The 24295-nt window shown below is 37.9% G+C and overlaps 1 protein-coding gene across 11 annotated transcripts in view; it reads left to right on the forward strand.

The window, feature by feature from the left end:
• Positions 1–24295, forward strand: part of kcnab2a (potassium voltage-gated channel subfamily A regulatory beta subunit 2a) — a 265891-nt gene that overhangs the window by 133439 nt on the left and 108157 nt on the right. Inside the window, exons 1-2 of one of the 11 annotated variants that reach the window (XM_043675961.1) lie at positions 1100–1114; positions 5737–5975. The exons of 8 other annotated variants lie outside the window; for them this stretch is intronic. In XM_043675961.1, coding sequence (XP_043531896.1) covers positions 5758–5975 — 218 coding nt within the window. In that variant the 5' untranslated portion in view covers positions 1100–1114; positions 5737–5757. Of the gene's footprint in view, positions 1–1099; positions 1115–1173; positions 1189–5736; positions 5976–24295 lie in introns of those variants that run through there. 2 more of the 11 variants (XM_043675962.1, XM_043675964.1) reach the window with 2 other exon arrangements.

Raw genomic sequence — 24295 nt, forward strand, 5'->3', positions numbered from 1 at the left:
TTCCCAAAATGCAGCACCTTGCATTTATCTGAATTAAACTCCAGCTGCCACTTCTCAGCCCATTGGCCCATCTGGTACAGATCCTGTTGTAATCTGAGGTAACCCTCTTTGCTGTCCACTACACCTCCAATTTTGGTGTCATCTGCAAACTTACTAACTGTACCTCTTATGCTCGCATCCAAATCATTTATGTAAATGACAAAAAGTAGAGGACCCAGCACTGATCCTTGTGGCACTCCACTGGTTACAGGCCTCCAGTCTGAAAAACAACCCTCAACCACCACCCTCTGACTTCTACCTTTGAGCCGGTGGTGTTTTTTTTGTTGCATTACAATTAGGATTAGTACAAAGTTCACTATTTTTAAGCTTAGTGTAAAAATATCTATTTTATTGTGAACTTGAAATTTCAAAGCTTTATTTTGTTGCATGAGTCATTCAGAAGAAAATTTTCAGACATTGAGATGTCAAAAGTGCTGCAGTAATGCAGCTAACTCAATCCAGGAGACATGAACAGCTATGAAATGGCATATGTTTAAAAATATTTCCTGTTTTTTTAGTTTAAGCAGCTATCATACACAGCAGAATTGTTTAACAGAAAGTCGTAATTAGTGAAGAAGCAGTAAGGAGTCTTTACATCAGAATATTCTAAAATAATCTCTGCTGAAATTATGTTTCTAGGAGATTGAACCAATTGCTCCATTTATCTTGGGGTTTAACACACTTTTAAACCAATCATTACTGTCCAGTTACAAAAATATATGTGCTCTGCAAAAATTGATGAAAAGCCTGCACAGGTTTCTAAGCTCGCTAAAGGTAGTAGTGACTTTATCCCTTTCAGCAGTAAACAATACTTCATCTGCTACAGTAAGCTTTTAGTGGAAGAGAATGCCCTAAATAATTTAACCACTATTTGCCAAGATGCAAGTACACTGATAAGAGCAAATGGGCTGCATCAGAAAACCACTTAGTGCATGGGAGGGGGAATGGATTTGGTACTTACTAATTGCTTTTGACTGTAGAACGCCCCCTCCAAATATCAAAGTGCTGTAGTAGCGTCTTGTAGACCTTAAAAGCTATTGCTGGTTTTTAACCAAGCAGCTACTCTGGCAATTGGGTGAGTTGTTCTTTTAGTTTAGAAGAATAATTAGTACAGACACTAGTGACGCTGGAGTTTATCTTCTTGAATGGGTATGCATGTAAACTTTTAGTTTTACTGATTTTTAAAATTTAGCTTTTATCTGATGCCTTGGAGTACTGTATTTATGAAAAGTGGTAAACTTAAAACAAACAGATATGAAGGGAAGGTGCTTATATAGTATTTATGTTTAGACAAAAGATGTAAATTTAGGATATGAGATTTTCTGAAAACATTTAAATTATTTGAAATAAAAGCAGCTGCTGGAATACATTGCTTTTTTGATAGGTCTGATTTAGTATTGTATATTTTAATGAAATGATTTTTATTTTAACAATTTAATTTTATTACCCTTTAAAATTATCTTTAGTAATGTTAATAGAGAAAGTTGCACAACAGAATTTTAATTAAGCTGCAATATGAACCTCCTCCCTCTTTGGCACAACATTGGGTCTTTTCGTTTTAGTTGTGTCTTTTTCAAGGAGAGCCATTATGATAAAAGCAATAAATGTTCAACTTAACCAAAGTGAAGATTGATTCTCAGAGGTTTTCGTAAAAAATGTTTTTGCAGTATACCTGCTATAAAACATTTTACTTTGCTTTACTGTTTATTTCTTAGCTTGCAAGAGCAAAGAGTTGCATACCCCAATAGTTTTGTTTTGGGTTGGAAAACAATAACATGCAAGAAAGACTCAGTAATTTGTATGTGTGTGTGGTCTGTACCCAACATGGCTGCACATAATGACCACTCATTTTCAATACTGATTAAATCAAGATCAAAGCTTCAGACTGTTTATGGTACTGATATTCTGATATCTGTATCTCTGGAAATAAGGAATTGATGAACTGAATGGTCTTTGTCAATATGTTTAATCTTATAACAAGTGTTGACTTTTGGAACAGAGATGGCAGTTGTTACTGTAGTTATGCAATTATTGTATTAAGATATATCCCAATTTGGTAGGATCTGCCAACTTTAGCTGCCTGCTGCTTTGAATTCAACTACAGTTTTGTGTGGGAAGACACAGGTACTTAGCTCCTATTCAAACTACTCGACAGAGATTTGAATGCCCATCAGTGAATCATTATTAATTTGTAATTAGGTTTTGTGCTAAGCATATAAGGAAACTGCAGCATTGTTACAAATAGAGTTCAAGGACTTTTATAGATCACATTCATATTTGTTCCCATTCTTGGTGCAACCTATGTATTATCCTTTAACACAGATTGACTGTGTCTGAAGAGATTTTTTAACTTTGAAGCTATGATTGTTCTATATTTTTCTCATGCTTAAAAGTAGGTTGTCATACTATTGTTTTTTATTCTCCAGTCCACAATGTTTTCCCTACTTTTCCAGACTCTGGTATTGGTCCTTTTGTCCTGTAATCTTCTTACTCATTTGGACCTAATTTCTACTATTGCATGCATCCAAATGTTTGCCAGCTTTTTAATGTAGGAAAGGTCATCGCTTCTCCCTTTTTTTTTGTCTTCCACCTTTCGTGAGAAGGCAGGGCATTTTGACTCCTTATTAGATATTGAATTTATTTTTACTTCAATTTATACCTGAATTTATAAATTACACTGGTATTTAATCATTCCTTGTTTTAATGTTTGGCTGCTTCATATTAAAACAAAAACATTTTCTTTTTCTGTACTTTAATTTTATTCGTAATTGTCATTTAGGTTCTATCCCTATCTTTCCAACTTTATTTAATTTGTTTGTTTCCCTCATATGCTTACTAGTATGTCATCAAGTGAGCATATTTGGCCCAAAAATTCTTAACAAATATGTTGTTCAATACTATGAAAAACGTTATGAATATCCTAACAGCTAATTAATTTTGGTTATGGTTTTGGCATTTCTTAAATTAATATTTGCATTTTACTTTAAAATATTTCCTTGATTACAAATAGTTAAACACACCACCCTTTTATAGCATTTTCTTTGAAAGCTAGTACAAAAGAAGTGAGGTTTTACTGTGTATTTAACAATACTGTGTAATATAAACAATACGTACATTAAAAAAAGTAAAACTCAACTGATTAGGCCAATGGATTGCTGAGCCACAGTTCAAAAAAATTCCATGTTTGATCTCCCTCGTGTGTTAATTTTGTTTCTCAGCTTGGATAATTTTAAAAGCAGTATAATTGATCTCAGGATAAAATTAATTTCTGTAGCTGTTTCTGTTGTCCAGTGATTTACTATCTAGTGATTCACACTTTTGAGAAAAGGGTTGAGTTTTGCTGTGATGCCTGTTAAGTTAAAATGCTTGCCTAATTGTACTGGAAAAGCTGAACCATGTTGGGTGCTTGAGCAAAGAAATGAAAAGCACCATGACACTGCGACCCAGCAAGAATTAGTGTCTTCAGAGAAAAGGACAGGAGAAGGGAGAAGCTGCCTCAGAGGTTGGGAAGGAATTTTGGTATTTGTTTTCCCAGTGGAACTTGCCTAGTTAAAAATTGTAAATGTTTGAACCATTTTAAAAGCTGGTATCTTTGAGAAGTAGCTTTTTTTGTATTTAAGGGTGTTAGTTCTATGTTTTGATTTTTAAAATGTTTCATTATAAATGCTAAAGTATTTAATTAATTAACAAAGGATGTATTTTGTTAGCAATAGTACAAATTTAAGTTAAGTTGTCCCCTTTCACAATTTAAAGGTATAAGCTTTTACATCAAGTTCAGTGGTGTATGCATGCCCCAGATTTCACTAAAGACAGGAATCTCAACTATAGGAAATCTAACAAATTAATATCATGATGCCAGTATCGATTTACATGATTTTTGTTTTGAAGCCAGCAGTACAATCATGTCATTAAACTAAATGTAAAAGCAGCTTTAGAGAATGTATTACTTGAAACTTTGCAGCTGCTGTCATGTCTAAATGATTTAAAGTAGTCATATTAGCAGGAAAGTTGCATCTTAACAATCAGAATATGTTCTGGGTAATTAATGGAAGATTTAGCTTTATCGACTCAAACAAAACTTGCTACTACTTCAGCCTGGTCTGTGAGCAATCCTGTCATAGTCAGAGAGTGATATTCATTTAGTCATGAATACCATTGAAAAGTATATTATTTTCTCTTCATGGTGTGTAGTGATGATCTGTGCCACGTGATTAGACAGAGTGCTGATGTGGGTAGCAACAGTATACTTCAGTGAGCTCCCAAGTTAAGACGTAGCAAACTAGTCATGGTTCCTGCTCCTGATTAGTATCTAATAATTTCCACTGGAAATGCCTGTATTCAGTTGAGAGTAATGTGAAATTCAGACTTTATTCTTCTCCTAACTTTCCAAATTAATACATCATTAAAATTTATTATCCTGATGACATGAATGAATTATGAAAGTCCTGAGGAAGCCTATTGACCGGTATTCATACATTAATCAGAGTCTTCTGTCAAGGTGGAGTGAAACTCTATAAAAATTGTCGTGCACCATTTTAAATTTCTGGGAGTGATCACACATATGAACTCTTCAAATAAATGAAGATTGTATGCCTGAACTTCAAAAAGTTACAAATTGCAATTTTTCTATCTCCAAAAAACAAGTTGTACTTTGGTCAAAATAAAAACTATTGAATAAAACACATCAATTATTAATCCTATGCCATTTTAGCATAGAATAGGCAAAAGTAAATGAATTTCTGTACAGAATTCATTACATTGCTATACTGCATGCCCAGCCATGTTGTCAGAATGAATGTCCTAATGGAAGCTAGCTGAAGGTTTCACAATGGATTAAAAATTGGAAAATAAACTATTGAATCTTTTATGCACCTCAGTTTGACCACTTTCTTCAACATAGATTGAAGATATGACTACGTGTCTACTTTCTCCTTCAGGGAAAAGATACATGACTAAAGATGGAAAAATTAGGGAAATTGCCTGACAATCTCGCTAATATTTTCAGGTGATTAATATTTATATTTTGCATTCAGTGCCTCACCTACAATAGAATTTTCAGTTTGCTACCAAAGCTCATTCATCAGGATTCTCATTAGGAGCAACAATATTTGCTACTAACTTGTTAGCTAACATGCCATCAATCCTGTTTTGGTCCCAGGAAACACTCAAATGCTGTTGATATTCCAGCTGGACAACTGTGGATTATCAGGTGTGATGTCATAAAAGCCAAATGCAGTCATTCAATTAACATGTAACTGCTTCAAATCCGGTGGAAAGGTTTAAGCAATGATGTATTTCTCAGTAGCTGCTTTTATTTAATTTTTAAAAGTGGAAATCTTTCAATTTGATAGCATTAGAAGGATGTAAGCGTTGCTTCTTAAAATACATGAAAGTTATGAATTATGAAATTAACTTATTTTTTCTTTGCTGTTTTGAGAGAAGCTTTGGTGACAATGAGATCCAGTTACAGAATGCTAAATTGCTTGTTTGTTGGCAACCAGAATAGTGTAGCTCGTGAACATGCAAGTGGTCCTATTTTTAGATAGTTGAGCCTAAAGTATTTGTCTGGTTAGCTAATGTCCTTTGCCACCTCAACATGTTCACCACTCCTGTATCTAACATTAATGAGATATTAGGGCCCCAGCAAATGTCATTCTGGTCTTCTCATGTAAAAATGTGCAACCTGAAAATCTGCAGATTCCCAAGATAGTTGAGAACATGCTGTCCATGTCGTACACTGAAAACTTGAAGGAACGTATAACTAGATACCATTCAGATCAGGGTCTGAATCAGGTGCGGCACACTGATACGATAGAGATGCAGAAGCTCCGAGAAGTCAGAGCCTTGGTCCAATCGAAGAAGATGGAAGAGTTTCTCCTAATGCACTGTCTGTCGCTGGAGAATTGTACTGCCTATCAGACGGGCATGAAGTATAGGTAAGGGGAATGTTCTTTCATTTGCTGTGTTGCACTGTTGATCAAAATCTTTCCTGTAACATATCTTGCCTTGCATACTGAAATGTTGGTCTGTATACAAAATAAAATGTGGAAAATGGATTTGTATAATAAGCTACAAGGGACACTTGTGGAAATGGAATCAATAACTAGAATCAAGAGGAAAGTAGATTTGAGCTACAGGGATAGGTTGGGGCTGTTTTCTCTGGAGCATCGGAGGCTGAGGGGTGACCTTATAGAGGTTTATAAAATCACGAAGGCATGGATAAGGTGAATAGCCAAGGTCTTTTCCCCAGGGTGGGGGAGTCTAAAACTAGAGAGCATAGGTTTAAGGTGAGAGGGAAAAAGATATAAAAGGGACCTAAGGCGCAACCTTTTCACACAGAGGGTGGTGCTTGTGTGGAATGAGCTGCCAGAGCAAGTGATGGAGGCTAGTACAAATGCAACGTTTAAAAAGATATATGAATAGAAACGGTTGAGAAGGATATAGGCCAAGTGCTGGCAAATAGGACTAGGATATCCTGACTATGTGAGGATATCTGGTCGGCATGGATGAGTTGCACCAAAGGCTCTGTTTCCGTGCTGAACATCTCTATGACTCTATATGATGCCGATGATATAAAATGAGATTGAGGGTTAATATGAGCAGATACACAAATTGATTTCCTTCTAGAAGAAATGGATTTGTTAGCACTCATGCTAATTTGGAAGATTCTTCACTGCATTTGTGGATACTGCAAGGGGGCTACTTTTTAAATGGTGTTCTGTGTAGACCTGCTATTAATAGAAATAGAGTCCACATAATTTGCTGCACATGGTTAAGCCTTTTGGCCCTTTAAGCTTATTCTGCCATTTGATGAAATTATGGTTGATTTGTATTTTAGACTCCATCTACACACCTTGTTTTCACAATCCTTAATCTCCTTACCTAGTGAAAGTCTAACATCTTTAGATTTGAGATTTTCATTTGCCTCAACGATCTTTTGAGGGCGTTAATTGTGGATTTCCATAATTCTGTCAGAAGCTGGCCTTTCTAATATTGCCCTGAAAGTCCTAGCTCTAATTTTAGGGTTATATTCTGAATTTCTCCATGAGGGAAAAAATAATTATCTTTCTGTCAACCCTTTGAAGTTATCCCTGAGGATTTTCTTTCTCAACTTTCCCTCACCAGAAGCACAGTCATCTTCCAGTTAAACTACCACTAATCATCTCTCTAATGAGAGAATATCTCTATGGTCTGGTTAGGAGTATAGCAACTTTCCACAAAATGAGAGTGGTCACAAACAAGCTGCAGTGGATATGTGAGGATGGTGTAAGACTGAAAGGCGTGGCATTCCCCAAGGCAGATCTCCTGACAGAGTAGCTACAAGCAGCATGGTAATACTAGCCCAGTCTTTGCAATTTGTTTTCATCTACTGTAACACTTTTAGTACTGATATCATTCAGTTACATTTGTGAAAAACAGATATTTGTGCAAAAACTTTTTTCAATAGCTTGTGTAAAAAAAAGTTCTCTCTTTGATCAATCTTAGACAATTTTAGCCTGTTCCCATTTGTGTTTTGAAACCTCTGGAATCATTGATATAACTTTGCCAGAATGAATTACTATTTTACATTCAATATGAAATCGATATTTCTGAAGAAGGAAGAGGAAGTTGATGCTACATAAGCAAATCAGCATGGATGGTGTCAATCAGGATAAATTCATATAATTGTTTTGGAGAAACCAGAAATATATCAGGGAACACTAAGCCACTACTCGTTCATGGCATTTTTTAAACCTGTCACTTGTTTGGGGGGTTTTCAGTTTAATGAAATCCAGCTAGTTCTTGTTTGAAAAGTGAAGGCCCCAGAGGGAAATGGGTCTGGGTGGGTTACTTTTCAGAGGGTTGATGTGGATTGTTGGGCTGAAGGGACCGTTTCCACACTGTAGGGGATCTAATCTAATTGGCGTGGAGCAATCATTACATTGGGTATATATATATATATATTAATGGATCTTGGGAAATGTGTTAATGTGTAAATATATGCTGAATGATATGTTACATAATTTTTCAGTATTCTGTATTGAGAGCTGTTCCATAGAATGGAAATTGCTGTTTGCTAATCATAGTAAGTACGACAACATTCAGTATCAGTAAAAGGCTTTGTATGCTTACCATTCTTGCCAAATTGCCACTAAACAAGACTAAAGTAGAATGTATGCTGGAAATCTGAAATAAATAGGAAATGTTTTTGATGTTTTCAAGTCTGGCAGCATGTGTGGAAAGAGAGAAAGCATTAACGTTTTGGCTCAGTGGCTCTTTGTCAGAAGAATGAACTTGTTTCTCTCTCAACAGACAATGCCAACCCTGCTATTTCTGGTATTTCTGTTTTTATGTCAGAAAGTCAGTTTTCTGCATTTGGTCAGAAATTCCTAATTCTAGTGATAGGAATAATATACCAAAGTCCTAAGAGATGGCAAAACCCAAACTTGCAAACTTTTTTTGGTCAGAAATTGTACTCTAAATCATGCCAGTGAAGATCAGCAATTCTTTAGCAGGCAAATACATTTGGCCACTTGAACAAAAGCAAACAGACAAAACCATAATGTCCATTCTAATTCTGCCCTTGAAAAACCCAATGTAGAGGCCCAGCTATTTGGTTACCTGAAGGTTTTGTTTAGGCTTTAATTGTTACCATTCAGAAACCATTTCCCAAGGGGCTTCCGCATAGTGTTATAACCCACAATGTTAGGTACTGCGTCCGCATTGAATTTAAGGAAAGCTGTTCAGTAATGGCAGGATTAAGTTGCTCAAGTTCATGTTGTTATGACCTTTGTGGTGCAAAGGTGGTGTCCCTATCTCTGAGCCAAAAAGACTGCATTCAAGTCTCAGCTGCTCAAGAGGTGTGTATTAACGTGCCTGAACACATTGATTTAAAAAATTTGCATGTGTTATCAGTTCCAAAGAAACTGTAATAGGATAGACTGAGCAGATTTTTCCAATGTGACACCACAATCAGTGCTCACTAAATAAAAAAAACAGAAATTGGATCAGTTATAGACCATTGGTGTTTGCCTTCATTATATTAAGCTGAATCTTTTATTCCTAGACTTACATGTAAAATGCTTAAAGGGATTTGAGAGGACCCACATGTTGTTGCCCTTACATGACAGAGGTTCCATCTCATGCTTTTAAAATACTAACTGTACAGTTACATCTCATATAGTCCTGTCAGTACTAATTGTGCATTTGTCAACAGAATTTGCATTCATTTAACTGACCTACAAATTCTTTCTTGGCTGAGTTGCTGAAATCTATTTTCCAGTAGTTTTTCATTCAATGAAGCTTGCAGGTTCTTTTTAAGAATTTGTTCATTTTAAAAAAAAATTGTAGAGAAATGGCTTAAATGATTGTCATAAGAAACTTTTAAAATTGTTTCCAACCTGTCCTTTTGGTGAACCTACCACATTTAATTCTGAAAGATTCCGTTTTAAAAATTCTATCCCTTAAAGAATAGATCACACTACTATCTCTAATGCTACTAATGTTACATGCCTTCAGGATACCTTTGTATTATTTGATGGCTTGTTTGTTGGATGTTGTAATTTAAGGTAATGCATGCAGGTTTTACAACAGCCAATGATCGGATTACTACATTTATTGATGCCTGAGGAGTTAAGTTTCTTACGGTTACCAGAAACTTTGTCATGGTAGCCACTGGAAGGTATCAGCATATGCATGTTTTAACACATTTTCTCAGCTACACAAAGAGCTCAAAGTGTTTTAGTGACTCTCCCAACTGCGTTAATATTGAGATATAACCTGATTTGTTTAAATGTAACAGAATTTCTTGTTTTGTGAAAATTGTTATTACAGTAGCTGAGTATATTTTTCAAGATTTAAAGTTTAAAGCAGCAGCTTTCTGCTTGTCCAGTGAGGCAGATTTTTTAACTATACTGCCACTCCACCTATGGTCAATAATGCTGCACATGTGGGCAAATGAGCATATGTATTTTAGGTATTGACTGAATAAATTTGCTGACTTTTTGGAAAGATTTGTTTTATTTGACATATTGAATCCAAAGTTAAGTTTCAAGCATTAGTGTTATAGCAGCCATTAACTTGTTAATATTAATTTGAAAATGCAAAAGTCAACCTGTTGATATTGACAGCCATTTTCTACTGACTCCATTTACCTATTTGTTAACTCAATTTTAAGCAGTAAGTCCTGTGTAAATTTGACTGAAATTTAAACAGCACTGACTCTGAACATTTTAGTTACTGTGTCATATGTTCTGTTGTGTTATTTTTGTCTGAAATGTAGAAAGTGGTTTTGCAGACTGTTAGACAATACTGAGTGTTTTTGTGAAATAGCAAATAATTGGTTGGAATAGATACCTCCACTATATTTAATCCAATAGGTAAAAACAATGACTGCAGATGCTGGAAACCAGATTCTGGATTAGAGGTGCTGGAAAAGCACAGCAGTTCAGGCAGCATCCGAGGAGCAGTAAAATCAACGTTTCGGGCAAAAGCCCTTCATCAGGAATGCAGGCAGAGTGCCTGAAGGGTGGAGAGATAAATGAGAGGAGCTGGTATTTAATCCAGGAGACCGGGTTTTCAGTGGCTGCCTCAGTCATCGACCACCTACTGAGTTCCCATAAGGTACTTAAGTGGGTCTTCCACAGTATCAGGGAGTCTGGGATTGAGAATTCCACCACTTGAGCTGCCAGACAATCAGAGACCAGTAGTCACACATGTAGCAAAATGGCAAAAGGAGCAGTGGTGGCTGCCAGAAATGTACTCAACAGAGGCTTACAATTGCGGAGGGATCCAGGTCACAGGTGAATAGTGGGTTGAGAGTCACTGGATGTGATGGGGTTTTTGCAACTTGAGTTGTAGGTGGCACTTAGTGACTCTTCTGCTTTTGTTCAGGCATTGAGTGCGTGGGGAAGACTCTTCCCCCGGATACTGGAAACAACACCAACAGGGTTTGCATTTTTGGGCTTTTTGAGTGGCAGCTGGGCATCCTGGCCCTGGTTAAATGCCAGCAGCAGTTAATTGTCTAAGTGAGGTCCTGGATAGGCAGTGAGTAGGAAGGCTGTCCAGAAGCATACCACCAGAAAATGACCTGCCTTACCCCAAATTAGATTGTGGCACATGTGGAAAGTCAGTGGGGTCCCCACTTGCTACAGTCTTGCTTGATTGAATGCTGTACCTCAACTGCAAACATATCAGGAGGCAAGGTTAAACTCGACCTTATTTTCCAACAATGTTGCTTGACTCATTGTTATTGGTATGCAACATGATACGATTTTGTGTTTGATCAACCGCTGGGTAGGTATTTTATTTTGACAATGTGTTTTGTGTTTTTCTTCATCTTTTAGTTTAGTACAGAATATCCATGCAGACTTACTATTACTGAAGTGGGTTCAGGCTACTATGATGTGACATTTCTGAAAGTTGTATGAGTGATTTTGAAACGCTTTGTAAAATATGTGGTGGTGTGGCATAATTTTGCATTATGAATTGTGATCCTGTTCTATTTGTTACAAAAACTATTGACTGTCCATCAACCTGTGGGCTTCAATTCCTCAACAAAGAGACAAAATACCACCAAAGGTGTTTTTATTTCTTTTGGGGTAGATGTTTTGCTCTTATGGGGATTTGTGTGTGGTTGACAATGACAATTCATTGCATATTCCTAATTTCTCTGAGATGGTGATGGTAATACTACTACTTGATATGTTCCTCTCATGGAATGTAGTGTTATTAGGAAATAAGTTCAAGGATTTTGACCTGATTACGCAGTTCCAAGTCAAGGTGGAGTGTGACTTACAAAACGTGGAGGTGATGTTTTCATGAATTGCTGTTCTCTTCTATCTATGTAGTTGAAGTCAGAGTTTTGAAGGTTCCCTCCCCACCCTGTTTTGCTTTCTGTCCCTTCTTTGGTTGCCACACATTATTTATGGTAGAATAGTTGGATGTTTAGCATACTGCAGGGAGTTGTGTAAAAGCAGCCGGCAATAATAATGATTGTGTTTGGCTCTTTTGACCATCTTTTCTTCTGGGCTCCACATTAACTTATTGTTGTGACGTATGGATACAATTTGAGATTCAGTACTGTGCTCAAACTGTAAATAGCTGTCTTTTACGTAGTAATTCCATTATCACTGCTATTAGCTGTCCTTTGGTTTAAGGATGACAATGTCATGAAGTCAAAAATCACACAACACCAGGTTATAGTCCAACCGGTTTATTTGAAACTGTAAACCTTCCTCAGGAGCAGGGACTCCGTACATTTACGGTTTCAAATAAACCTGTTGGGCTATAACCCGCTGTTGTGATTTTTAATTTTGCCCACCCAGTCCAAGACCAGCACCTCCACATCACTATAAATTTCTGCTATATTTTTTCAACTGATTGAGCAAACTGATTCTTGATCCACAGATCTTTGAATGCATGTTTCAGAATGCCCTTTGCACTAGTGTGATCTAGAGAGCAGGAATTACTTCATATTCTTTCCTTCGGTGCTTTTTTCTTGTCATTAAGCCATCATGACTCAGTGGATAGGACGTCATCATTTTAAACGATTGGTAGGAGCTCCTTCCAGTCATCAATAACAATGTTGCAGCAATTCAGGAAGAAGTTTATTTTTGTAGTTTTTTTTGTTCTCCCCAGAATGGCAGCCACTTAAGAGAAAGCATGATTTGGCAGCGGAGACACCTTTTGACAATCTAGACAAAATGCCCAGTCCTTCAAAGTTGCTTCGATTGCACCAGTTTCCGGTGCAGTAATTACAGCCATTTAGAGTTGATTGCTTTCAAATAAGATATCAAATAGCAGCCAGCAACCAGATTCATTATTTTTATTTAATCTAGCAGCATGGTGAGCAGAAGTATTAAAAGAATTTTTCGAACTAAAATATTTCCATTTTGAATTGCATTGCATCTTTAAATATGTTTTAAGTGCTGTTGTGTTTCAAAGTTGTTTTTGATACACTAATAAGTTGATATTGTCTTTCATAAAATATACTGAGCATATTTGCATGTCGGATGCATTTTAGAAGGTGCATGGCTATCCTTATAAAAGGAATATTTTAAATTTGAGCTTACATGAAATATTCTGAGAATTTAGAAAAAAAATTTTATCAGTGACTGGCAAGAATGTGGAATTCTGTACCACAGGAAGTAATTGAAATGAATAATACAGAATAATACAGAAACTAGATAAACTGAAGAAGGAGAAGGGAATTGAGGAAAGTACGGTCTTCATATTGGCAGATGGAGTACACAAGGTGTGAACTGCGTGGCACTTCATGAGCTGAGAATAAATAGTGATATGGTTAGAGTCAGATGACAGTTTGGTTTCGAATTACTAAGCATTTGTTCATGTGTGAGCTTCGACATTATGTACCAGTTTAATATTTGATTATCGAGGCTTCAAAACCAAGCCTAACGTCATCACCTGACATCCATAAATACACACTGGCTGCAGGGATGTAAAATCTTCCTGGTCTGTACAACTACGCGATTCACATGGTTAACTTTATTGAACCTTTTGTGGGGTGCTGGCTTCATATGTTTTAATCAATAGGATTTGAAAACACCTAAAGAACTGGATTACTGCAACAATCTGGGATCACTAACTGAATTGGTGTGTTTGCAATTTGTACACGGAAATTGTGACTGCTTTTTAAATGTCTTATCTTGCTTGTAATTCAATCACATTCAATTACAGGATGCATTATGCAGCAGTGGGAAAAAATGTATTTCATGTTGTCAGGACCTCCTGTGAATACATTAAATGGCATTATGTAGCATTGCAGCATAATACAGCATTAGATTTTGTACAGTGTCCTTTCTTCCTCAGGGATTGGGTTAAGATCTAACTTAGGCTGCTAATGGCCTTGCAGATGTGGACTGGATAGTCATTATTCTGTTTTTAATAGATTCAATCCCATAATATGATTCTGTACTATTCTTATGTTCGGATGTGCAGTCATACCAAAAAAAAATTGAAGAGGCAAATCAGATGTCATGCTAGTTTGCTACAAGCAGCTCTTCTGAAATTAGTACCACGTTTGTATATGGCCTGGTTACCACAACTACAAAATGTTTTGTAGAATTTGGTAGAAGACAAACAATTTGCATTGCACCATTGTCCTTTTCGCCAATTCCAATTTCCCATGCATCTGCCTTTGTCCTTTGATAAAGATCAGATTTAGAAGGTGCTGTTGGAGGAGTTTTGGTGCATTATTGCAGTGCATCTTGTAGATGGTAAACCCTGTTGCTACTACATGGTGTTGAAGACAGTGAATGTTGAAGGTGATGGATGAGTTGTCAAGCCAAGAAGGTTATTTTATCCTGAATTGTTTTCATAGAATCCCTACAGTGTGGAAACAGGCCATTTGGCCCATCAAGACCACACTAACCCTCGTTGGAGTACCCCAACCACACCCTTTCCCCTAACTATTGCACCTAATCTACACATCCTTGAACACTACGGACAACCTAGTACGGCCAATTCACCTAACCTGCATTTCTTTGGATATGGGAGGAAACCCACACAGACATGGAGAGGATGTGCAAACTCCATATAGACAGTTGCCCGAGGCTGGAATCGAACCCAGGTCCCTGGCTGTATGAGGCAGCAGTGCTAATCACTGAGCCACCATGTTGCCTCATTGAGTGTTTTTGGAACTTTACCATTCAGGCAGGTGGAGAGTAATTCATCATATTCTTGACTTGTCATTTCGATACTAGAAAGGGTTTGTGGAGACACGAGGTGCGATAATCGCTACAGAATTCCTAGCTGCTGACCTGAGTTTGTAGCCACTATATTAAGATGGCTAGTCCAGCTCAGTTTCTGGTCAATGGTTGTTGTTAGAAGATTCAGCCATTGAATTTCATGGGGGGATAGTTAGCTTCTATCTTGTTGGAGTTGGTCATTGCCTGGCAATTGTGTGACACAATTCCAGTTATAGTTTGACCCATTTTCTCTACTAAGTAGTTGGAATAGTTTCTGTTTTACATCTCAAAAGTTTCACAATACTGCATTATTCACTATTGAACCTCGTATAGCTTTGTCTCTCTTTTTTGGAGAAAACACAATAAGCAACAAAATGTGCTAAGCATTTAGGAAACTTGTACTATTGAGTTCTTTAGATACTTCAAATATAGTTGCTTTTTAAACAATTTAGCTTATAATTGCTGTAATGTTCATTTATTATTTCAGCTGGAAAGCTCATCATCTCTTCCACTTGTAGCTTCCCTCCTTTTGGCGACTCGTGTCTTTTCACTTGCTTCATAGCACAGTGAGTGGGTTGGGAGAGAGAAACAGTGAGTAGGAGGGTGAAGGAAAGTGAATCAGTGAGCACAAGGATCATAGAGAAATGGTGTAAGAGAGGATGTTGAAGGTCTGGAGTTTTGATTTGATTTATTATTGTTACATGTACCTAGGTACAGTGAAAAGTCTTTTGTTTTATGTACAGTACAGGCAGATCAAACCATACCATAGGGCAATAGAACAGAGTGAAATGCAATGTTGCAGAAAAGGTGCAAAAAGAACGACATCAACAATAAATTTAAAATTTCAGAGGTCCTTTCAGAAGTGTATCAGGGAGCAGGAGGACTGGGAAAGCAAAAGTAAATGGAAGATAAGTCAGTAAGACTTTAAGTTAGTAAGAGGATTTTTGGGCGAGTTAGGTTAAAGACCCCAATAAGTTTATGTAAAAATTGTAAGTGAGGAACATAACCTACCCTAATTACATATTTTCTTACATAAAAGAAGTTACTGCTTGATATTTTTGTTTTGCCTGATTTTCTTTAAGGAACACCATTAGGTGTGTTAAACAATGGAAAGCTGTATGTAATCCAGGAAGGTCATGTTCTGGACTCCACCATTTATTGCATGTTGAAGTGTTGAACTAATTTTGGTGAATTGATACAAATACACTGTTTCATAGTTTTGGACGTAAAAGCAGACTAGAAAACGAATGCTTCTACATATTTAAAGTCTGATAATTCCATCCATTTGAAGTGGCCTGGAAGTATTTGCATTTCACTAGACATGATTAAATGCACTTAAATATTTCTGTCTGTCATGTTGCAGTGACTTTGTGCAATAATGTATGCTTGATTTGTCACTTCACAATTTTCAGACCTTTTTGTCTTCACCTACTGTCTGTGCTGATGAGATGGTAGTTAGTCAGATCAGATTTCTGCTGCAGTTTGTGGAATGGATTCACCTGGGTAATTTTCCACATTGTTAGGTAGGTGCTAATGTTGTAACTGTATTGATGCAGCTAGTTCTTCACACGTTTTGAGTACTGCAACCAGAATGTTGTCAAGGCAAAGACAATCTTTGTTATAATGATTTTACTACAGAGAGTTTTTGAAAATGCCACTAATTACTAAAAATGATGTAGTATATTTTAAGTGGCATTTTCTTTTTGAATCCTATCACTTAGAAGGTACATGTGTTTGGTGTACTATTATTAATTTGTTTGTATTTACTTAGTGTAGTTCCAAATTCCTGATAGAATGCAATGCGGTGGTTTTATTGTTTAATCACTGGAGTGCCTGGGAGCTACCACGGAATGCCTTTTCATTTCGCTGGAGGTAGCAAGGGAGGTGGTAAGAAAGACAAAAGATGGAACAAGTTGGCCATGGAGAGATACTCATTCCCTTCTTACAACCTCAGCAATTAAGTGCTGACCAAGAAGTTTCACTGGACTTTTTTATTTGACTTGCCAGCAGTTAGGGCCTGGTTAGTTAATGTTCACTCAAGGGTCACTCACCATGGCCCGATTACTTACCACCCTCACAGATGAAGAAGGGTTTCCCAAATGAAATAAAAGTCGTGCTACATTTGATTCCAAGTGCCTGTGACATAGAGAAGGAAACATCAGGCAGAGTTTTGTTCTTAACAAGAATTCATGATGCCAAATATTTTTTGAACAGGGTTGCATGTGCGGTGATAATGGGTCAAAATATTCACACTACTTTCCTGATGGTATTGTGAGTGTACCTCCACCAAATTGGTTGCAGTGGTTCAAGGATGCAGCTCACCACTACCTTCTCAAGGGCAACTAGGAGTGGGTAACATTTGCTGGTCACATCCCACAAGTCAATAAAAAAAACATTCAATCTTGGATCTCACATGAAGATTCCTGCTCAATTGTGAAAGGGAGAAAAATGTGGCAAATGTGATACAGGTGAGTTCAATATAGTCTAATTGGCCGAATTAGTTTTCTGCAGCAATTTATTTTTTAAATCTGAGTTTAAGGTAGGGCAGTGAATGGAGCTGAAGTATTTTCCCATTGTGTAAGTGGAATGAAAAAGCAGAGGAGAAAGTTGTCAGCAGATTGATTTTGAACACCTCTAAGACTAGCTCATAAGTTCTTCCTTGACCTGAAGTTAATCTGCAACCTGGGGATATGATGTTTAGAACAAAAAGATAAACACCATTATTCTGAAGCCAGATTTATTGCATCAGAAGAGAACACGAATGAAGAGTTTGTTAGACACAATTTAACTTTTTTAATATTCTATTTATTCATTAATGCTGCAGTGAGCCTTATCAAATCTTGCATACACATTAAAGTCACCATTAGGCATCAAAGGTTCATTTTCATTGAGTAATATTTGCACTAAAATTCAGCAAGTACCAAATAAAATTCAAAAGATCTGATTTACAATAACAAACTCACCTTTTCAGAAGTAAAAATGCTCCTGTAAATCAGTCAGTTTTATTCAAAGACCCAAGATGAAAACTTGGTGTATCAGTAAGTGAGAGTTAAACAATCCCACAACCAACAGATTAGATCCAAGATCTACTGTCCTGCCACATCCAGTTGTGAATGCTGGAGAAGGCCCCACAAATATCCCCATCCTCAATGATGGAACAGTTGAACATGTCATTGCGAAAGATAAGGCTGAAAAATTCTTAACAATCTTAAGCCAGAAATGTTGAGTGAATGATGGGGTCTTTAACTTCCCCAACATTGACTGGAAATGCTATTACACTAGTACATGGGATGGATCAGTTTTTGTCCAATGTGTGCAGGAGGATTTCCTGATATATGTCGAAGGGCTGACAAGAGGGGAGGCCACATTGGATCTGGTGCTTAGTAGTGACGCAGGCTAGGTGTTTGATTTAGTGGTAGGTGAGCACTTTGGAGAGAGTGACCATAAATCAGTTATGTTTAGTTTAGCAATGGAAAGGGATAGGTACATGCCACAGCACAAGAGTTATTGATGGGACAAGGGCAATTATAATGTGATTAGGCAAGACTTAAGATGCATAGAATGGAGTAGCAAAATGCAGGGGATGGGGACAATCGAAATGTGGAGCTGGTTTAAGGGACAGATATTGCATGTCCTTGATAAGTATGTCACAGTCAGGCAGAGAGAAAGTGATAAGATAAGGGAACCGTGGTTTAGTACCGAAATTGCATCTGTTGTTAAGTGGAAGAAGGAGGTTATGTGACGATGAGACGAGACAGTTCAGATGAGACAATGGAGAGTTACTGATTAGCTAGGAAGGATTTAAAGAGAGAGTTAAGAAGAGCAAGGAGAGGTCATGATCAATCTTTAGCAGATAGAATAAAGAAGAACTCTAAAGCTTTCTATAGGTATGTGAGGAATAAAAGGATGACTAGGGTAGGAATAGGGCCAGTCAAAGACAGAAGTGGGAAGTTGTGTGTAGACCCTGTAGAGATCAGAGAGGTGTTAAATGAATATTTCTCATTGGTTTTCATTCAGGAAAAGAAGAATATTGTAGAGGAGAAGAATGATATATAAGATATTAGAGTAGAAAGGATTGAGTTAATAAGTAAGAGGTGATATCAATTCTAGAAGGAGTGGAAATAGACAAGTGCCATGGGCCGGATGGGCTTTATCTGAGGATTCTCTGGGAAGCTAGGGACTTTGGCTTTGTCCTTTGAGTCATTGTCTACAGGTTTATTACCAGAGGACTGGAGGATTGCAAATGTTGTGCACTTCAAGAAGGGCAGTAGATATGACCCAGGTAATTATAGACCAGTGAGCCTTATGTCTGTTGTAGGAAAGGTTTTGGAAAGGATTATAAGAGATAGGATCTATAATCATCTAGCAAGCAACAATTTGATTGCTGATAATCAACATGGTTTCGTCAAGGGCAGGTCATGTCTCACAAGCCTCACTGAGTTTTTTTGAGAAAGTGACCAAGCATGTGGATGAGGGTAGGGCAGTTGACATGGTGTAAATGGACTTCAATAAGGCCGTTGATAAGATTCCACATGGTAGGCTGTTGGAGAAAATGCAGAGGCATGGGATTGAGGGTGATTTAGCAGTTTGCATTAGAAACTGGCTTTCTGAAAGAAGGCAGTGAGTGGTGGTTGATGGAAACTATTCAGCCCGGAGTCTGGTTACTAGTGCTGTGCCACAAGGATCTGTTTTGGGACCACTGCTGTTTGTCATTTTTCTAAATGACTTAGACGCAGGCATAGGTGGATGGGTTAGTAAGTTTGCAGATGACACTAAAGTCGCTGGAGTAGTGGACAGTTTGGAAGAATGTTGCAGGGCAACTTGGATAAATTACAGAATTGGGCTGAGAGGTGGCAAATGGAGTTCAATGCAGCCAAATGTGAGGTGATTCACTTTTGGGAGAATAACAGGATGGCAGAATACGGGGTCAATGGAAAGATTCTTGGTAGTGTGGATGTGCAGAGGGATCTTGGAGTCCATGTACATAGATCCCTGAAAGTTGCCCCCAGGCTGATGGTGCTGTTAAGAAGGCTTACAGTGTGTTAGGTTTTATTGGTAGAGGAATTGAGTTCCAGAGCCGTAATGTCATGTTGTAACTTTGCAAAAGCTAGTGCGGCCACACGTGGAATATTGTGTACAGTTCTGGTCGCCCCATTACAGGAAGGATGTGGAAGCATTGGAAAAGGTGAAGAGGAGATTTACCAGGATGTTGTTGCCTGGTCTGGAGGGAAGATCTTATGAGGAAAGGCTGAGAGATTTGGGTCTGTTCTCATTGGAAAGAAGAGGGCTAAGAGGGGATTTGATAGAGACATACAAGATGATCAGAGGATTAGATAGGGTCGACAGTGAAAGTCTTTTTCCTAGGATGATGACGTCAGCTTGTATGAGGGGGCATAGCTACAAATTGAGGGGTGGTAGATTTAAGACAGATGTCAGAGGCAGGTTCTTTACTCAAGAGAGTGGTAAGGGTGTGGAATCCCCTGCTTGCCGATGTAGTTAATTCAGCCACCTTTGGGAGATTTAAACAATCCTTGGATAAGCATACGGATGATAATGGGATAGTGTAGGAGGATGAGCTTAGATTAGATCATTGGTCAGCGCAACATCGAGGGCTGAAGGATTTGTTCTGCGCTGTATTGTTCTATGTTCTATGATCCATCTTGGCCTCAGTAGTCCCCAGCATCGCTGATGTCTGTCAGTTTTTATCCATGGGACCTGACAACATTCCAACAATAATACTCATGGCTTGTGCTCAGAACCTCAGAACCATCCAGCAGAGCTACTACACTAGTGTCGACCCAGCAGTGTATAAATGCTCACGTATGTCCTGTATACAAAACGCAGGACAAATTCAACCCGGCCAGTTACCATCCCATAGTAAAATAATGGACGGTGTCTTCAACAGTGCTATCAAGCAACACCTGCTTGGCAACAACCTGCTCACTGCCACACACTTTGAGTGCCACCAGGGCCACTTGGTTCCTGATATCATTACAGCATTGTTTCAAGCATGGACAAAAGAGCTGAATTCCAGAGGTGAGGTGAGAGTGACCATGCTTGATATCAAGTCCACATTTGATCGACTGTGGCATTAAGGAGTGCTAGCAAAATTGGAATTGATGGGAATCGGGGGGGCAAACGTTCTGCTGATTGGGGTCATGTTTGGCACGTAGCAAGATGACTGTGGTTGTTGGAGGTCATTCACCTCTGCTCCTTGAAATCGCTGCATGGATTCCTCAGGGTTCTGATTTAAGCATAGTCATCTTCAGCTACTTCACTAATGGCCTTCCCTTCTTCATAAGATCAGAAATGGGAATGTTCAGCAACATTCAGCACAATTTGTGATGACTGAGATACTGAAGCATCTATGTTCAAATGTAAGCAATTCATCTGATTCCCCAAAGCTTGTCCAGCATCTTCAAGGCACAAGTCAGGAGTGTGATGGAATACTCCCAACTTTCCTGGATGAGTGCAGCTCCAACAACACACAAGAAAGTTAACACCTAACATGAGCAGGCAGCTCACTTGATTGGTGCTTTATCCACAAGCATCCATTGCCTCCACCACCAACATTCAGTCGCAGCAGTGTGTACTATCTACAAGATGCACCACAGAAATTTTGCTAAAATCCTTAGACAGCTCCTTCCAAACCCATAACTGCATCCATCTAGAAGCGCACAGGTAGCAGATACATGGGGACATGACTACTGCAAGTTCCCCTCCAAGTCATTCCCTATCCTGACTTAGAAATATATCACTGTTCTTCCTTCACTGTTGCTGGATCAAAATCTTGGAATTCCTTCCCTGATGGCATTATGGGTCTCCCTACAATACATGGAATATAGCAGTTTAAGAAGGCAGCTCACCACTACCTTCTCAAGGGCAACTAGAGATAGGCAGTAAGTGCTACCAGCCAGTGATGCCTCTGTCTCATATCAGAAAATTTTGAAAAATTGCCTTTTCCTCAATGTACATTTTACAGGTGGATATTTATTGTAGACCCCCTTTGACATTGCAGACAGAAGCCCAAACAATTCTATCAATCCAGTTTCATGAACTTTCTAGTTTTGATCTTTGCTATACTGAATTGAAGTATGTTTCAGAATCTAATTATATGTACGAGCACTCATTGATTTCTATTTTTCACAGAGCAGGGAACTTGTATTTAGAACATAAGTGCTGTAGCGTATTTTTGTTACTGGTTTAAAATTAATTTCGAAAGAATCCCTACAGTGCAGAAAAGGCCATTCAGTCCAACAAGTCTGCAAAGACCCTCAGAGCATCCCACCTCCCCAAGTCCACCTAACTTACACATCTTTGGACAGCGGGAGGAAATTGGAGCATCTGGAGGAAAAACACACAGACACCGAGAATGTGCAAACTCCACACAGTGGATTTAGCGCTGTTAACCACTGTGCCCCAAATTTTCTCTCCTGAAGGGGAAGCTATGCTTTGAATATCCTTCCTTACTTATCCAAGTGATTTCATGCAGGAGTTGAGTAGGTATCATCAAATAACCCTTATCCTACTCTTCCTAAGTGTTGATGAGGAAAATCGACATTCTTGTTTTTCCCCTTTTTAATTGAGATGACATTGGTGCAGATTCTATCTTCTTTACCCCCATTTCAGCTAAAATTAGTTAACAGCATATATCGAAATATCACTCAAATTAATTACATTGATCAGCTGAGTTTCCAGATATATTTTCAGGAGCTTGGTGAACCTACTGCCATGGTGTAAATGATGTGGTTTAAGCAAAAAAAAGGCCTTGTAACTTTTCTACTTTGCCCACAATATTAAGAAGGTATGAATAAGAATAACCTGATAGAACTTCAGTATTTGTCACAAAACCAAAATATTTGGAATATCTGGATTTCATTAATTAATAATTTTTTTGCTTATATTTAAAAAAAAGATACAAAGTAGAACACCAGAATATTTCATACATTTAGAAGTAAATTACAATTATTGACATATTTTATTAAACTGTTCTCACTTAATGTTGATGGCATCTTAGCTTGCTGTTGCTTTTTTTATCAGCTATCCCTATTCCAGCAGAGGGTGTCAGATTTACTGCAGTAAATAAGACACAAAAATTCCAGTCTGATATTTCACAGCTTTCACTCTATAGTTTGGGACAGGGATTTGACAGACAGGCAGATGTATGATAAAATCAAGGCAGTCTCTTCTAATGCATCTGCTTCATTGACCAGCTGTTGGACTAGACTTTGCCTGATTCCAATGTTGCTTAACTAGTTGTATCCAAGCATCCCTTGTAATGACATCCTGTCCTCAATTTTACATAAAAAGCTATAGAAAATCCCGGTTAGACTTTGATTTCTCTCATTAATCATCGAATAAGGATAGGTTTGATTCTCATTCCAGCATAGGCAGATGCAGGATCTACCTCTTCAGCCTACCGCTGATAGAGGGAGGGAGTGGCAAATGACCACTCTCAAAAATGGCCAAGGAATCCACTCATAATGAAGCACCAACAGCAAATAAGTCAAGGACCTGCCTTTGGGCAGAACAGATACGCCATCTTTATTGTCAAAGTTCAAAGCCATTGTCTCTACCCATGGCCACAATTTTCTTCACCTCACCGCTGACTCCATTCCTGCCTTTACACAGGGCTGTAGCAGACTATTTGTAAGCATAGTGTTTTATTTGACCCTCCGCCTTCTCACCAACTTTGATGTCAAACTTGGCTATTTTATATTCACTTTCCGCGTCCAAGTAATTAAGATACATTGTAAATAATTGTAACCCCAGCATTTATGCCTGTGGCATTCCACTAGTTACAGGTTATTATCCTGAAAATGCCCCCTTTATCCCAACTCTGTCTTCTATTAGTTAGCCAATCATGTATCCCTGCCAATATACTACCTCCAACGTCATGCGCTCTTAATGTATTAAGTAGCTTAACATGTGGTACATTATTAAACACCTTCAAAACATTCAAATACGTCACATCCACTGCTTCCCCTTCATCTCTCCTGCTTATTCTCACTTCATAGAATTGTACTAAATTTTTCAGGCATGAGCTTTGTGAAGCTATGCTGACTCCTCTGGATCATATTATACAGTTCTAAATGCTCTGATGTTACATCCTTTATAATAGACTAATATTTTCCTGATATTAAGTTAACTGGCCTATATTTAGTTTTTTTTGTCGTCTTCCCTTTTTGAATAAAGATGTTACTTTGGCAATTTTCCAATCATCTAGAATTTTCCAGAATTTAAGGATTGTTAGAAGATTGCCAGTGCATCCATTATCTTTGTAGCTGCTTTTAATGTCCTAGGATACATCCTATTAGGACCAAGGGACTTATTGGTCTTTAGCTGCATTGGTTTCCCTTAAACTCTTTGTTCAGTGGCAGCTTTTGTATTAATTTCCTCTCCCCTTTTGTCTTTTCATTATTAATATTTAGCAAATTCTTTTGTGAAGAATGTTGGAAAAGATTTACTCAGTTCTTTTGTCCGCTACTGATTTCCCATTATTATATCCATAGTTTCATTCTCGAAGAGGTATATGTTCATTTTGCCCCTCTCTTCCTTTTTTACATATA

The sequence above is a fragment of the Chiloscyllium plagiosum genome, chromosome 34, assembly GCF_004010195.1.
Source record: "Chiloscyllium plagiosum isolate BGI_BamShark_2017 chromosome 34, ASM401019v2, whole genome shotgun sequence".
Lineage (NCBI taxonomy): Eukaryota > Metazoa > Chordata > Chondrichthyes > Orectolobiformes > Hemiscylliidae > Chiloscyllium > Chiloscyllium plagiosum.